The 16104-nt window shown below is 38.9% G+C and overlaps 2 protein-coding genes and 1 non-coding gene across 5 annotated transcripts; 1 reads left to right on the top strand and 2 right to left on the bottom strand.

The window, feature by feature from the left end:
• Positions 1-1917: 1917 nt before the first annotated feature.
• Positions 1918-2024, bottom strand: LOC125579452. The gene has a single exon (XR_007317495.1). It is a non-coding gene; the product is annotated as a small nucleolar RNA R71 (small nucleolar RNA).
• A 6451-nt stretch (positions 2025-8475) lies between these two features.
• Positions 8476-12735, top strand: LOC106447881 (single-strand DNA endonuclease 1). Of its 3 annotated transcripts, none has more exons than XM_022719201.2 (14): positions 8476-8631; positions 8730-8887; positions 9026-9087; positions 9194-9324; positions 9418-9469; positions 9567-9639; positions 9741-9814; positions 10080-10139; positions 10237-10387; positions 10490-10589; positions 10958-11040; positions 11147-11247; positions 11480-11610; positions 11954-12735. In XM_022719201.2, the coding sequence occupies exons 1-14, from the start codon at positions 8564-8566 to the stop codon at positions 12546-12548; spliced, it is 1839 nt and encodes a 612-aa protein (XP_022574922.1). In that variant the 5' UTR covers positions 8476-8563; the 3' UTR covers positions 12549-12735. The 3 variants fall into 3 exon arrangements, with proteins under 3 accessions (XP_022574922.1, XP_013745287.2, XP_013745292.1); XM_013889833.3 differs by having other exon boundaries at positions 11474-11610; XM_013889838.3 differs by lacking the exon at positions 8476-8631 and having other exon boundaries at positions 9190-9324; positions 11474-11610.
• A 288-nt stretch (positions 12736-13023) lies between these two features.
• LOC106447509 (fasciclin-like arabinogalactan protein 2) lies at positions 13024-14626 on the bottom strand. The gene has a single exon (XM_013889449.3). The coding sequence runs from the start codon at positions 14336-14338 to the stop codon at positions 13133-13135; it is 1206 nt and encodes a 401-aa protein (XP_013744903.1). The 5' UTR covers positions 14339-14626; the 3' UTR covers positions 13024-13132.
• Between the last annotated feature and the right edge of the window lie 1478 nt (positions 14627-16104).

Genomic DNA, 16104 nt, shown 5'->3' with positions numbered 1-16104 from the left:
CGACGTCATGAGGTCGCTCCAAAGCACCTCTCAGAGCGACCTAGCTAGAGCGACCCCGTGCAGTCGCTCGCATCTCACACCCCTCTCGGAGCGACCTCCCAAAGCGACACCCCGAGGTCGCTCGCGTCTCTATGGCGAGACGACAAGAAGCGAAGCCCGGAGCGACCTCTCAGAGCGACCTACCAAGGTCGCTCCCGATCCAGAGCGACCCGTTGGAGCGACACACCAAAGTCGCTCGCGACCTCTCGCCCGGAGACACCAAAAATCGGCCCTGGAGCGACTTCCCGGAGCGACACCTGCAAGTCGCTCCGCGTTATTTTGCTGCCGAAAATCATGATTTCTTAAGGACCTTTTTGCAATTTATTTTGGACGTTTTGCACTTGGAAAAACCTATGTTTTAAACATCTTTTGTAGCCACCAGAGGCAGATTATCTTTTATCTTTTGATCTATTGAGAAATAAACAAGAACTCTCTTGAGAAGTTCATCTCTTGGATTTTGATTGTTATGTTCTTGTGTTCTTGTTGATTTCTTATCTATTTCTTTACATGATTAATCTGAAATCCAATATGGGTTTAAGAGGAATCATGGAGATTAGTGAGTAATCACCTTTGGAATTCATGGGTTAGGGAGATTAAGGGTGATTAGGTTAGAGTTAGGATGTTTTAGTGTAGATCATTCATATTTCCTTGCTAGTAGAGTAATCATAATGCATCTTCTGAGTTGGCCACTCAGTTGTTGATCCTTAGGCATTTCTCACCCGAAAGGTGTTCGATGAAATGCCCGAGACAACTCTCCTAGGCTTTTAGTATACTTTGCCAAAGACATTTGTTGTTAAAGGTGCTAAGATAGCTAATAGACTTGTTAGTAATGATTGCTTTCATATTATTCAACCAAAGACATTTGATGTTTGAGATATGTTAGCAAATGAGCATTCATCTAGACATAGAGCTTGCTTAGAATTGTGTCTAGGCTTAAGGTTGATAGTTTGATTGATCATTTGCCATCCTTAGTTCGATACTTGATCACCCAAGGTCTAATCCCTATACCCATGAGTTCTCTTTTCCTTTAGTCAAGAAAGTATCATTCTGTTATTGCTTTCTAGTTTTAGTCATAGTTTAAAACCCATCTAAATCATTGGTTGCACTTACATTAAGTGAGTACTTGCATTCTCAGTGCTTTGATATCCCTCAGAACTGGTTCGACAATCATCTATACTACAACATTTGTCTTAGGAGCCTTGAAAACTCCTAACATCAAATTGGCGCCGTTGCCAAATTCTGAGTAGATTTGAACATTGAGATTTAGTCACTTGCTTGAGACTAAGTCATTTTTATTTTCTTTTGTTACTGATTCTCTTTCTTCACCTCCCTTTAATCTACAGGTGTATGAACTTGAGGAGCAGGGGTCCATCAAACCTAGTTCCAATAGCTGCAGACATCAGAGCTTTAGAGAGAGAGTGTGCTAGAAATAGAAGAGAAGAAGAGCAACAGGCTCACTTGCAGAGATTGAGTACTGATATGGGAGACATACCTCAAAACCAACAGCGAGCAGCTCGACCCATTGGCACTTACGACCGCCCCAACATTCATGGTCATAGATTGGGAATCCGAGCACCCGCTGTGGCAGCCAACAACTTTGAGATCAAATCAGGACTCCTCAACGTGATCGAGAACAACAAGTATCATGGCTTGGCTCTAGAGGATCCATTTGATCACTTGGACAGGTTCGACAGCTACTGTGGGTTGTCAAAAACCAATGGTGTGTCCGAAGATGCCTTAAAGCTCAAGCTATTCCCTTTCTCTTTGGGGGATAAGGCACGTCAGTGGGAGAAGTCTCTACCCAGTGACTCCATCACTACTTGGGATGACTGCAAGAAAGCATTCTTGGAGAAGTTCTTCTCTACTTCAAGAACTGCTAAGCTGAGAAACGAGATTTCCAGCTTTCAACAGAAGAACTTGGAAGGCTTCAGTGAAGCCTGGGAGAGATTCAAGGGCTACCAAGCTCAATGCCCACACCATGGCTTTTCTAAGGAGAGCTTGCTGAGCACATTCTACCGTGGTGCTCTTCCTAAGTACAGAGCCAGACTGGATACAGCTAGCAATGGGTTCTTCTTGGGGAGAACTGAGGAGGATGCAGAAGAGCTGGTTGACAACATGGTAAAGAGTGATGCAGTCTACAGTGGAGACCACGACAGAGGCAGTAGAACAGATGATAAGCAGACGAGGAAAGAGATCAAAGCTTTGGAAGACAAGATCGACCTACTCATTGCTGAAAAAGCAACCCAAGAGCAGCTGAAGTTTGTTGGTAACTCCAAGCAGGAAGATCCACTTGCTGTCAATGAGGTTGAGGGTTTGGAAGGTCAAGAGGAGTTGTGTTTCATCAACAACAATGGTAGCTGGTACAAAAAGGAGCCCAACTTTCAGTACAACAACTACCAACAGAAATCCTATCCAAACAACCAACAGAGTGGCTATCCGCCAAGAAACAACCAGCAAGGCAGCTATCAGCCTCAGCAAAACCCCTCGTCTGGTTCCTCTGCTCCTCAAGAGAGCAGCACTGATACCTTACTGAAGCAAATCTTGGAGTCTCAGACTAGAAGTGAGAAGCAAGTTGGTTATGAGTTGAAGAACCTTCATTCCAAGATTGATGGGAGCTACAATGAGCTCAACAACAAATTCTCACACCTTGCTTCTACAGTCAGGAATTTAGAGAATCAATTTGCTTCCATGAACACTCACCAGAATCGCCAGCAAGGATCTCTACCTGGAAAGTCTGACCAAAATCCCAAGGAGGCCAAAGCTATCACCCTTAGGAGTGGTAAGCAGTTACCTCCTAGAACCCTCACCAAGGATGCTGAGAAACTAGGTGAGGGGGTTGCCATCAACATAGATGATGAAGTGGTGATTGTTGATGAGAAGATCAATGACGAGATCTTGGAGAAGATAGTGGAAGCCAAAGGTAAAGGAAAGGTTGGAGAGGAGAAGAAGACAGTAAAGGATGGTGAAGTTGTTACTCCAGCAAGTGAAAGTTCTTTTGTTCCTCCTCCCTATGAACCCAAACTTCCATTCCCTGGTAGATTCAAGAAGCAGCTGCTAGAGAAATACAAAGCTCTGTTTGAGAAGCAAATGAGTGAAGCTCAGGTTGCAATGCCCATCATCGATGCTTTCATGTTGATTCCTCAATACAACAATTTCCTGAAAGATGTTGTAGCTGCAAAGAAGAAGGAGATGGAAGGCATGATGATTCTTACCCATGAGTGCAATGCCATCATCCAGAGGCTTGATGTTCCAGAGAAATTAGAGGATCCAGGAAGCTTCACACTACCTTGTGCTCTTGGACCTATGGTATTTGAGAAAAGTCTCTGCGATTTGGGAGCTAGTGTCAGCTTGATGCCTTTGTCTGTTGCAAAGAAGCTTGGATTCACTCAGTACAAGAAGTGTAGACTCTCTCTGGTGTTAGCTGATCGTTCAGTGAAGTATCCTGTGGGCATCTTAGAGGACCTCCCTGTGAAGATTGGAAGGTATGAGATACCTACAGATTTTGTGGTGCTTGAGATGGGTGAGGAGGCTCAAGATCCATTGATTCTAGGAAGGCCATTCTTAGCTACAGCAGGAGCTATTGTTAATGTGAAGGAGGGCACGATTGATCTCCATTTGGGTAAAGAGAACATCCTCCACTTTGACATCAAGAGGAAAATGAGGAAACCAACTGTGTTCGGGCAAGCCTTCTACATTGAAGAGATGGGCACTCCTGCTGATGAGCACCTTGAAGAGTTACCACCTGAGGACGACGAGGAGGGAGCATCTCCCTCTACTCATTCCCTATAGAAGGTAACCCACCACACTCCCTTGTATATACCATTTCATTTTTGCATATTAGTCTTCTTTTCGGTATCTCTCTCTCTACTTGACGACACAGAGACTGTGTCACTCAAGTTTGGGGGAGGTACCAAGTATTTGATCATGTTTGCTTTGATGTTGTTTCATTGAGTCATGCATGGCATACCTATTTGCATAGATAAAAAAAAAAAAAAATCAATCATTTAGTTTGCATCATTTGCATTTTTAGGAGAGTCTAGAGCATATAGGTTGCATTCACTTGCATTGGGAGCAATGATTTTGAATGCCTTGTAAAGAACACTACGTTGCACTTGACTAGCTTTTGCACCTCTCAAAAAGACTTGTATGTTTCGAGCCTTGAAAACTCTTCCTGAAACTTGTTGATTGCTGAAACTCAGTCTTTGAAGCCAACTACAACCTTATTTGAACTGAACGAACTTAATGCTTCTTGCTCATGGTCCCTTGTGTACTGAGTCATGGCTATACACACTTGAGTTGTCACATCTTTTATACCAATCTTTTTTGACAAACTCTAGTGGTAGACCACTCCCAAAACCTTTTCCTCCTTTTAAGCTTTCATTGTTTGATGAGTGAGGCCTTTTTCGGAAAGTCTTACATGTGCATAATGTTGAGAGTATCGGGAACGACAATGCTTGATCTTCATTCTTGCTAGATTGGACACTCTATTGTCTAGCTATAGGTGGGGGTGAGTGTTGTGATTATGATTTGGGAGAAATGAAAAAGGAAAAGAATAGACTCTTTGTGCTTAAGTGAATTGTTTTATTGGGACCAGTATAGAAGCCTCTAGCTCAAGTTTTGAAAAGTCTTGGCCCCCAGCCTAAAAAAAAAAAAAAAAAAAAAAAAAAAAAGAAAAACGAAAAAAAAAAAGAGAAAAGAAAAAAAAAAAAGAAAAAGAAAAAAAAAAGGGGGCTAGCAAAGTTGTTAGGAGCTAAGAAATGTTTTGAGGTTGTGAAAAATCCCTTGTAGATTTCAAAGAGAAGGAGTTAAAGTTCTTAGGATCTTTTGGTGAGAGATGTGAGTTGGGTTTGACATTTGGGAATGATTGTGTAATTGTATGTTTGGGAAAAGGGTAGAACAATGGAGATTGAGCATTGTATGCATGAGTTGGTCCCTTTCTTAGATATATTATGTGCAATGTCAAGGCTACTTGTTTTGAGAGTAAACCACCTTAAAGATCATATGTTTTGAACCTCTTGAATCACTTGAATAAAAGCCTTCCCTTACCCAACCAAATGACTTGGACCAACTGACCATTTGCAAGAATTCACCTGATGTTTTGTGCTTAATGAATGTGAGAGTTGGTTGATTTGAATGTGTGGATGCTTGATGATGAGTGTAAGAACAAAAAGAGTTAAGATAGGCCTAGAGAAGCTAGAGTGTAATAAGAGAGTGTGCTAGTTGTGTTTCTTTTGGCTATGTGCTCCCTCCTTCAACCTCTCTCCCTATGAGTTCTAGAAAGTTCACTTGTGGACAAGTAAAAGAACAAGTTTGGGGGAGTTGATATCTTGCATATTTGCATTGTTTTATCCATTCATCCATTAGCATTTTCATCATATAGATTAGGATTTAGCCATGTCTAGGTTGCATTTTGCATTCATTGTCCTCATTAGGTGTTGGAGTGCCACATGGAGTTCTTGGGGACATTTGGATGCATTTGGAGCTTAAAGGACGTGAAACAGGTGATCATTGGACGAGCAGAGCATGGGAGCGAGGTTCCGCAGCGACGTCATGAGGTCGCTCCAAAGCACCTCTCAGAGCGACCTAGCTAGAGCGACCCCGTGCAGTCGCTCGCATCTCACACCCCTCTCGGAGCGACCTCCCAAAGCGACACCCCGAGGTCGCTCGCGTCTCTATGGCGAGACGACAAGAAGCGAAGCCCGGAGCGACCTCTCAGAGCGACCTACCAAGGTCGCTCCCGATCCAGAGCGACCCGTTGGAGCGACACACCAAAGTCGCTCGCGACCTCTCGCCCGGAGACACCAAAAATCGGCCCTGGAGCGACTTCCCGGAGCGACACCTGCAAGTCGCTCCGCGTTATTTTGCTGCCGAAAATCATGATTTCTTAAGGACCTTTTTGCAATTTATTTTGGACGTTTTGCACTTGGAAAAACCTATGTTTTAAACATCTTTTGTAGCCACCAGAGGCAGATTATCTTTTATCTTTTGATCTATTGAGAAATAAAACAAGAACTCTCTTGAGAAGTTCATCTCTTGGATTTTGATTGTTATGTTCTTGTGTTCTTGTTGATTTCTTATCTATTTCTTTACATGATTAATCTGAAATCCAATATGGGTTTAAGAGGAATCATGGAGATTAGTGAGTAATCACCTTTGGAATTCATGGGTTAGGGAGATTAAGGGTGATTAGGTTAGAGTTAGGATGTTTTAGTGTAGATCATTCATATTTCCTTGCTAGTAGAGTAATCATAATGCATCTTCTGAGTTGGCCACTCAGTTGTTGATCCTTAGGCATTTCTCACCCGAAAGGTGTTCGATGAAATGCCCGAGACAACTCTCCTAGGCTTTTAGTATACTTTGCCCAAGACATTTGTTGTTAAAGGTACTAAGATAGCTAATAGACTTGTTAGTAATGATTGCTTTCATATTATTCAACCAAAGACATTTGATGTTTGAGATATGTTAGCAAATGAGCATTCATCTAGACATAGAGCTTGCTTAGAATTGTGTCTAGGCTTAAGGTTGATTGTTTGATTGATCATTTGCCATCCTTAGTTCGATACTTGATCACCCAAGGTCTAATCCCTATACCCATGAGTTCTCTTTTCCTTTAGTCAAGAAAGTATCATTCTGTTATTGCTTTCTAGTTTTAGTCATAGTTTAAAACCCATCTAAATCATTGATTGCACTTACATTAAGTGAGTACTTGCATTCTCAGTGCTTTGATATCCCTCAGAACTGGTTCGACAATCTTCTATACTACAACATTTGTCTTAGGAGCCTTGAAAACTCCTAACATCAACAAGCTTTTCAAAATTAATTTAATTACTGATTTGACTCGGTTCACAATTGGTTAACGATTGTTTCTTAAGTTCTCCTAAACTGAATTATACCAATCTTTAAAAATTTATTAAAATTTATGAGACAAAGGGTCTGATTGGTAATGACTGTACCTTTAAAAATTTTGCTGTAGAAAAAAATCTCTAGATTTTTTGTTGTGGCTTTAGATTTTGTGGCTTTAGAAGTTTATGAAAAGCTGCAGGTTATTTTAAGAGCTGTGATTTTGGATTTTTTATTAAACCTTGATTTCTGTAAATTTAGTGATATAGAAATAAATGTGATATGGACATCACTTACAACCACTACCAGTTACACTCAAAAATCAAATTAATAAGATTTAGCCGAATAAAAAACGAATCTATACTATTATTTGCGAAGTAAGTTTTTGGAATGGAGCTCTCACGTTAAAAGTTAGAGTGGTTAATATCGTTTATACTCTTAATGAATAAAATGTATAACTAAATTAAAAAATAAAAACGAAATTATAATTTATTTGATTAGATAACTGATTAAAATTAATAATAGTAAGAATTATCCAAAATCTGAAAATATAATTTGAAAAAGAGATAATTTATGTATATATTATATTGTTATCTGAAAAAGTCTTTTAGTAAAAAGTTAAAACATGAATTATATAACTAAATATTAATCAAATAAAATTCTTAATTATTTAATTAAAAGTAGAATATTGAATCAACCAAAATCTAAAAATATAATTAAAAAAACGATAATTTCTATATATATATATATATATTGTATTGTTATCTGAAAAAGTATTTTAGTAAGAAGTTAAAAACATAAATTGTATATTTAATCTATACTATTATTTGCGAAGTAAATTTTTGGAATCGAGCTCTCACGTTAAAAGTTAGAGTGGTTAATACCATTAATGAATAAATGTATAACTAAATTAAAAAACAAAAACAAAATTTTAATTTATTTGATTAGATAATTGATTAAAATTAATAATAGTAATAATTATTCAAAATCTGAAAATATAATTCTAAAAAGAGATAATTTATGTATATATTATATTGTTATCTGAAAAAGTCTTTTAGTAAAAACTTAAAAACATGAATTATATAACTAAATATTAATCAAATAAAATTCTTAATTATATAATTAAAAATAGAATATTGAATTAACCAAAATCTAAAAATATAATTAAAAAAAGAAGATGATTTATATATATATATATATATTATTTTTATATGAAAAAGTATTTTAGTAAAAAGTTAAAACATAAATTATATAATTAAATATTAATCAAATAATATTTTTACTAAAATTATGAATATACTGTACAAAAAACTTTTCAAAAATTATGAAAATGTTTAAGTCCGCATCGCGGGCAAAACACCTAGTTTGAATAAAAACCATAAACTTTCAGTTAATTTCACTAAGATTTTGAACAACTAAAGTAACCAATAAACAGGCCGTAGCTGTATTAAGTAAATTTTAGAATAATTTAAAACCAAAATTACCTATCTAACCGAAAATATGAACCAAACCGATCAGAGGAACCGATAGATAGCTTAAAAGGTGGTTAACTCGTTTTGGGTATTGGGCCTCATTGGGATTTAAATTTAAAAAATGTGGAACATTGTATTCGAACGGGGTTCAAAATTGAGAAATTCAAATTACCTCCCATCTTCCCCCTTTCTGTCACTCATTTCAATCTAAAATGGGGGTGAAGTATCTGTGGGAAGTAGTAGAGCCTTGCAAGAAGAGATATCCACTCGATCATCTTCAGTGAGTATTCTTGTTTCCTCTCAGAAAATTTTATGCTGTATAATTAAAGAAAAGACAAGGCCTTGACTTAGACGAGATCTCATCTCCGTCGTCCGCAGAAACAAGAGGGTATGCGTGGATCTCTCGTGTTGGATGGTGGAATTGCATAAAGTGAACCAGTCGTATTGCGCCACTAAAGAAAAAGTTTATCTCCGAGGCTTCTTTCATCGTCTTCGAGCCCTAATTGCCCTAAACTGCTCCATCATTCTAGTCTCAGGTATCTATCTATCTATTTCCGAAATTGCCATCAATTTCAACGAGTTTGTTCAGTAGTGATCAAATCAGTTCTGAGTTGTCAGTGCTTTGCTCTAAAGAATTGATCTTTTTTGTTTATGTGTCTTGTAATTGATTGTAGATGGTTCAATTCCTGGAATCAAAGTACCAACGTACAGGCGTCGATTAAAAGCAAGATTCGAGGTGCACTGCATGCTAACTAAATGAGGCACTAGTGTTCTTTTGTTCCTTGCATCTCATTCTCATGGTTAGTTATTTTCACCGGTTAACACTTTATGGGTCTAGCCAGGTTGCTGACGATGGCGGCGTCGAACCTGGGAAAGAGACTTCACTCAGAAGGAATAAGGGGTCTGAGTTCTCTTGCATGATAAAAGAGGCCAAAGTTATTGCTTCCACACTGGGGATACTCTGTTTAGACGGGTAATTCTTCAAGATTGACAATACTACTTTTTGGTTCGAGTGTTTTGCCAAGTTGTAAACATGGACACATGAAAGCATATCCTTCAATTGCAGGGTTGAGGAAGCTGAAGCACAATGTGCTCTGTTAAACTCTGAAAACTTATGTGTAAGATACATTTTGCCCTTTCTTGTTCGTCAATCTTCATGCTGTTAACTCATTACTCAAGTGATAAGTTTTCGTTTTCCTGATTATCGATCGATAGGACGCCTGTTTTAGCTCTGATTCAGATATTTTCCTTTTTGGGGCAAAGACTGTGTACCGAGAGATATGCCTTGGTGAGTGGAAAGAGACTCCTTAGCCGTCGTGATTTCTTTTACCATCCCTTTAGTTAATTGTTGTGGTTAGATATATAACTTAATCAATCTTCTTGAACTAGGTGAAGGAGGTTACGTTGTTTGCTATGAGATGGAAGACATCAAGAAAAAGCTTGGGCTTGGACGGAACTCATTGGTAACTTGACGAGTCTCTTTTAGTCATTAGCTTTACATACTTAACCGTGTTGGTTTGATCAGCAAAAGTATGACTGATGAATGCATACTTGCAAAAGGTGGCGTTTGATATTTTAACCTACAATGTTTTCTTTTTGTTAGACTAGAAAACGCAGCTACAGACTGTTGTATGTTGTTCCATATGTCAATGAACTTTGAGATGTTTGCTATGATGTTTCATCAGTTTAAAGGTTACTTACTCAGAAGTTTGTTCCATGAGGTTACAGATAGCTCTGGCGCTTCTGCTTGGCAGTGACTACTCTCAGGGAGTTCGTGGTATTCGTCAGGTTTGTTGTTAACTGAAGCTCTCGAACCATTATCTATAGGGGTTTTCATATTATTTGCAGACATTATTAAGGTTGAATTTCTTCTTCAAACAAACAGGAGAAAGCCTGCGAGATTGTTAGGTCTGTTGGAGAAAACGTTATCCTTGAAAAAGTTTCATCAGAAGGACTCGCTTTTGTCAAAAATAAGAGAAATTCAAAGAAGCAAATTAGGCCTAAAAAGGGGACCTTACCCTTGGTGGCTGTAAATGGTATTGTGATTTGACATGGTTCGCTTATGCAGTTAGTTGATTTTCCTAGATATATTTTGTTCGTCTCATAGAAGCTCTTTTCGTAATTACTACTTGGTTTAGGAAGTAGTCATGATCCAGAGGGACTGCAAGAGATCAAAGAGGTGATCGATGCGTTCATGAATCCCAAGTGCCACAATGCAGACTCTAATACAGTTTCCAGGTTAAACCTTATTTCCATTTCCTTGTAGTGATAGTTCTTCTCCTCAATATAACTATGCGTGGAGCTAGCAATAAGGGATCACCGATTTTGTTCTGAATTAAGTCATGTTACATGCATTGTTTGCAGTTTCTACTGATAAAGTATTAGTGTTGCTTGTTTGTGTCAAACTAGTTACTTAAAATAAACAAGAGAGCACAAAGGAAACTAAAGATGGAATCAAATGCTTCCTCAAAGTGCCTGAAAGAAATCAAAATGATTTCAGACAATATACAAGCTGGGAACAGGAATATATGTTAATCCTGGAGATTAGTGAGCTTAGAAAAGGTTGAATGTATATTTAGATATGAATTTCAGTACTGGTTTTGCAGAGCTCTGGCTGAATTCACTTTCCAGCGCACCAAGCTACAGGAGATATGCCACCAGTTCTTTGAGTGGCCCTCTGAGAAAACAGGTATCAATTTTGAACTTCTTCTATTCCTTGTTGGTTTGCATTTGCAGTCATTGTGCAGAAACGATTGTGTAACCAACCTTCTTATTTCTCTCTATCTTTCTTTTAGATGAATACATACTTCCTAAAATCGCTGAAAGAAATCTGAGAAGGTATGCTATTCTGCAATCAAGATCAACTGAGGTTGGCGTTAACCGGCCTCTCCACAAGGTGCCTTTTCTTTCTCTTACTGCACGTTATTTTCTATAGATCTTTGAAGTTAAAGCAACTACATAAGTTGTGCGAAATTGATACGTACGGTACATAAAAGTTTATGGATTGGTAAAGGAAGTTTTTGGCTCAGACATTAAAAGTCGATTGGCTTCACCTTGCATAATTCAGTTGGAAATTAAACAAGAACATGTCTTAACTCTGGAACGAAAATATTCTTCTGCAGCTACAGGTGCCAGAGAAGTGCCCGGTGTCTGAAATCATTAAGACTCGCAAAGTACAGGGACGAGAATGTTTTGAAGTCTCATGGAATGATCTAGAAGGGCTAGAGACGTCTATTGTTCCTGCAGATCTTGTAGAAAGGTAATGATAATGCTCAAAGTCAGACCTTCACCCATTTGTCGAAAGGATTCAAATAAAGTTGACATTTAGCTGTGGTTCAGTTTTGTTTGAATTAAAATAGTATGTCTGAAGTAAGCAGTTCTTCAGGTAAATTAGTCAGTTACTTGTTACTAAAAATGCCCTAGTTCAGCGATATTTGGTTAGCTTGGTTATAGAAACTTTCATATATCTACATATGCAGCCAAATGCTACTGTAACTTTGTCACATAGCACCCAAAACATTGTTCAGATTTTTTGGTTAGCTTACATTGAAGAACCTTCTAATATATGTTTTGCCAATTTATCCTTCTTTTTTTTATGTTAGGGCTTGTCCTGAGAAGATCATAGAGTTCAAGGAGAAAATGGAAGCAAAGAAGAAGAAGAAGAAGAAGAAGCCGAAACAAAAACAACCTAAATCAAAAGAGAAGGAAACAAGTTCACCGAGTAAAGCTTCTTCACTTATCGAACTCAGCCTCCAACTCCAACAGATTGATCTTAGTTCAACATCTGACCTAGCTACAAGCACCATAGAAGAAGCAGAGCAAGAGAAAGAACAGCAAAAATCCAAGAAACATGATTACTTGCGTCTAATCGATTCACCTGCTAAAGAAAATTCCAGTATTGGTTGGTCGACCATTGGTAAATTCGGTGTTGGCTCGAGCTCTTATTCATTCTATCCAGAAACAGAAGTCATTGATCTGATAAGCCCTTGTCCTGAAGCTCGGTCACGGAACGTGTCAAGAAGTTATCAAGAACAGAAGTCTCAGGAGCAGAAGTGCCTTCATCACAAACTTGAGAATGTGATTGAGCTGAGTGATTCAGAGACAGATGATGATGATGATGATGATGGTGAACATTGCAGAAAAGCCAGAGAGCTTAGGATGTTCTTGCAAAATATTAGGAAAGACGTTATCCGCTGAGCCAAAAGTGGACGATGATCATTTATGATAAGTGACTATGCTATGTTATTATGTACGAATTGTTCCATTCCACATAATGTCTATGATTTATGAATTCTTTTTTTTTTTTTTAATTGTGTAGGTTTCATGAAAACTGTTAGTAAAACAGCTATTATTAATAAACAGATTCTCTTTGTTGGCAGTGATAGTTTTGCTGTTGAAATTTAAATCATGCTACTTGTTTAGTAGTTTCTACTTATAGGTTCTAACTATTGGTGATGCTTCTTTGCGTTAAAACTGGTAACTTTAAAGTAAACAAGAGAGCACAGAGGAAATTAAATATGGTATGAAATGCCTCAAGGGGATTTCTGATGAGATACAAGCTTAGAAGAAGAGAAATAACTGTTACCCCTGAAGATTACTGAACTTTAAAAAAAAATGTTATTTGATAAAAAAAAAAAACAAAAACAAAAAATGTTGAATGTATATAATGAAATATGAAATAAGTGATTATGAATTTAATGATTGAACTCATTGTCCGACAAGAAAATCAATAAAGATCAAAAACAAGAAAATCAAGAAACAAGATTCCCAACAACAACACATCACATGAGCCAAACTCCGAAACAGAGCCCCACAATCGCCGTCACAATAATACTGGTTCGTGTAACTGGAACGGCGCCGTTTTTATCATCAGCAACCTCACCGTCATCGTCCGACGGAGCATCGGCACTGGGTCCATCAGCGTCTTCATCAGCCTCAGCATTCTTAGGCTTGTGCTTACTTGATTTAGGTGCTGGAGCAGACGCCTTAACGGCCTTATAGATCTCTCTCGGCAACAAAACTTTATCAATCTTGTAAATAATCAACGGCTCTTGGTCCTTTAACGTCCCCGTTAACTTCGCCGTCACAACGTCCGTCTCAAGCGTCACTTCCTCTCCGTCGTTCTGAACCGTGAAGTCAAACTTGTTGTTACCCTCAGTCGCCAACGTGTTAACGGCGCCGTTACCTGATCTAAGCATCTGCAACGACTGGTAAACGGGCATGCCGTGGTACAACACCAACGCCGTCTTGTTCGCAGCGGAGAGGGCTTTGAACTTCGGCGCGAATTTCCCGACGGCGCTGTCGGAAGGACAGAACACCGTCAAGCCTCCGTCGACGGTGTCTTGAAACGTCTTGTCGGCTCCGGTGGATTTCAACATGTCGGAGAAAGCTTTGCATCCTTGCTTTTCGAGAATGGAGGTGAGGATGAGATCGCTAGGGCTCGCGGTGGGAGCCTCTGCTTCCGGGGAGGTCAAGACTTGGCTGATGTGAAGGACGGAGATGTTGTAAGCCTTCTCGAAGATGGATTTGATGTAGCGAGCCGTGAGTTGACTGTCGTCGTCTTGGACACCGAAAGCAACTTTCCCGCCTTTGATGTCGGTGATGTTGACGTAGCCGGAAGTTCCCGTGGCGGATCCGGTGGACTGGAACATGGACGCGGTGGAGGTGGAGCCGTCTGTGATCTGGTGGAGCTTTTTGGCTCCGAAGTAATCTACGAGGACGTGGAGGGAGAGAATGTTGCGGATTGTGTAGAGTGAGTAGCCTTTGGAGAGGATTGAGTTCATTGCTGAGTTGTCAACGGCCAAGACGGTGATGGTTTGACGGCGGTTGATCTCGTCGGCGAGATGGGTGGCCGAGAGGTAGTGGTTGAAAGTGGAGAAGTCAGGGTCTTTGGCCAAGATTTTGGTTATGTTGTGGGCGTTTGAGAGAGACAAGAGTTGGAACATAATAATAATCAATGCGGCGGCTGCTCGCCGGAGATAAGCCATTTTGGGAGTGTCGGCGGCTAGGTGATTAGTGGACTTGTGCGGTAGCAATGAAGAAGAAAGAAATGCTATAATTATAAGAGATATGATTAATAATAATAAGAATCAAAGCTGTCTCGAATATTTTACAGCGCAGAAGCAGGTAAGAGGGGCCACATGCCCACATAAGTTTGTGTCTGAAAGTAACATGGGGTGTCCGATTTATATATTTATATGTACGCAACAAACCGACACTTTTTTTCTTCTTCTTCTTTTTCATCAACTTCACCGACAGTTATTTTCACAATCCTTCTAGACATTCTCGTCCATGTACTTTCCGAGTCTATGATTTCAGACACCGGTCACTTTTCTGGCACCGGCTGCAGAAGAATGTACTTTTGTAAGGGAAAGTCGGTTACTACAAATGCTCCCGGTTCAGCCATATTAATTTGGTTGGCTTGACTTACTACTTATGCAGCCTAATGCTACTCTTTATTTGTCACATTGTACCAAAACAAGGTTCAGAATTGTTGGTTTGTGTACATTTGAAGAACGGGTCTACGAACATTTCGCCAGTTTATCCATAAATGAACGCAAAAAGAAAAGAAGAAACCAAAACAAAAAAAACAAGGTAAATCAAAAGAGAAGGAAACAAGTTCAATAACCAAATAGTTTTCTCTTATTATCCAACTTAACCTCAAACTCCAGCACACTTATCTCAGTGTAACTGTAAAGCCCCGATCGTCCATGGTTAATGGACCACCCACGCCCGCTCTTTTGGTCTGTGGGTCCCATCCTGTCTGACGGGCAGTGCATTAATTTTCCACGGCCCGAAAGTCTTGTTTACTGACCATGCAATCACCTCCGACCATTCTCCATGCTTTAGTCTCACTCGCACGCTATTGCGAATCACTTCCCGATAGGCTACCCATCATTCCTCTACTCCAACTCAAGCACGCTTAACTCTGGAATTATTTATGGATGTGCTCCAGAAAAGGTAAGTCAACTTTGGTGACATAGGTAACCAAATCAATTCTCTTAAGTATTTTCTATATATCACAAACCGGAATGTTACAATAACCTTTGTAGTAGATATAAGCTCCATAGAAGAAGCGAGCAAGAGAAGGAACAACAAAACTCTAAGAAACATGATTACTTGTGTCTAATCAATTCGTCTGCTACAGAAACTTCAAATAGTGACTGGTTGTTTGGCCAACCATGGCTAGATTTTGTGTTTGAAGAGTTCTTATTCATTGTATCTAGAAACATAAGTCACTTATTTGATAATCCCTAGCCCTCAAGCTCGTAGTTATCAAGAGCAGAAGTGTCATGACCACAAGCTTGAGAATGTGTTGAGCTGAGTGATTCAAAGATAGATTATAATGAGGCCCGACTCAAAATATTTTTGGGCCTTGTACATAATCAATCTTTTATACCATATATAAAGTTTTAAGTTTATCATTTTTGTAAATTGTAGACTTTTTTAACAAAAAAACAGAAATTAAGGACCCCAAAATATAAAGAAAAACTAAAGAAAAAAATGAGACCATGTACAAAAACACACGTGTAAAGCCGACACTAATTATTATGTACAAATTACAGAAAGCTAAAAATGCTTATAGGATGTTTCTTGAATATATTAGGAACGACTTAATCCCTCTGAGCCAAAAGTGGACGATGATCATTTATGATAACTATGCAATATATTATGTATGAATAGTTACCTTCCACATAATGTTTATAAGAATGTGAGGGACTTTCACAGAAAACATCAAGAGTCAAACTCTTTA

Source organism: Brassica napus, chromosome A1 (genome assembly GCF_020379485.1).
Source record: "Brassica napus cultivar Da-Ae chromosome A1, Da-Ae, whole genome shotgun sequence".
NCBI lineage: Eukaryota > Viridiplantae > Streptophyta > Magnoliopsida > Brassicales > Brassicaceae > Brassica > Brassica napus.
Note: the sequence above shows the minus strand (reverse complement) of the source record. Positions and strands in the feature narration are given on the sequence as shown.

Coding starts and splice junctions, on each gene's coding strand:
- LOC106447509 (XM_013889449.3), bottom strand. CDS start 14,338: ATGGCTTATCTCCGGCGAGCAGCCGCCGCATTGATTATTATTATGTTC.
- LOC106447881 (XM_013889833.3), top strand. CDS start 8,564: ATGGGGGTGAAGTATCTGTGGGAAGTAGTAGAGCCTTGCAAGAAGAGA. Junction 8,632..8,729: donor TATCCACTCGATCATCTTCA/GTGAGTATTCTT, acceptor CGTCGTCCGCAG/AAACAAGAGGGTATGCGTGG. Junction 9,088..9,193: donor GATTAAAAGCAAGATTCGAG/GTGCACTGCATG, acceptor GGGTCTAGCCAG/GTTGCTGACGATGGCGGCGT.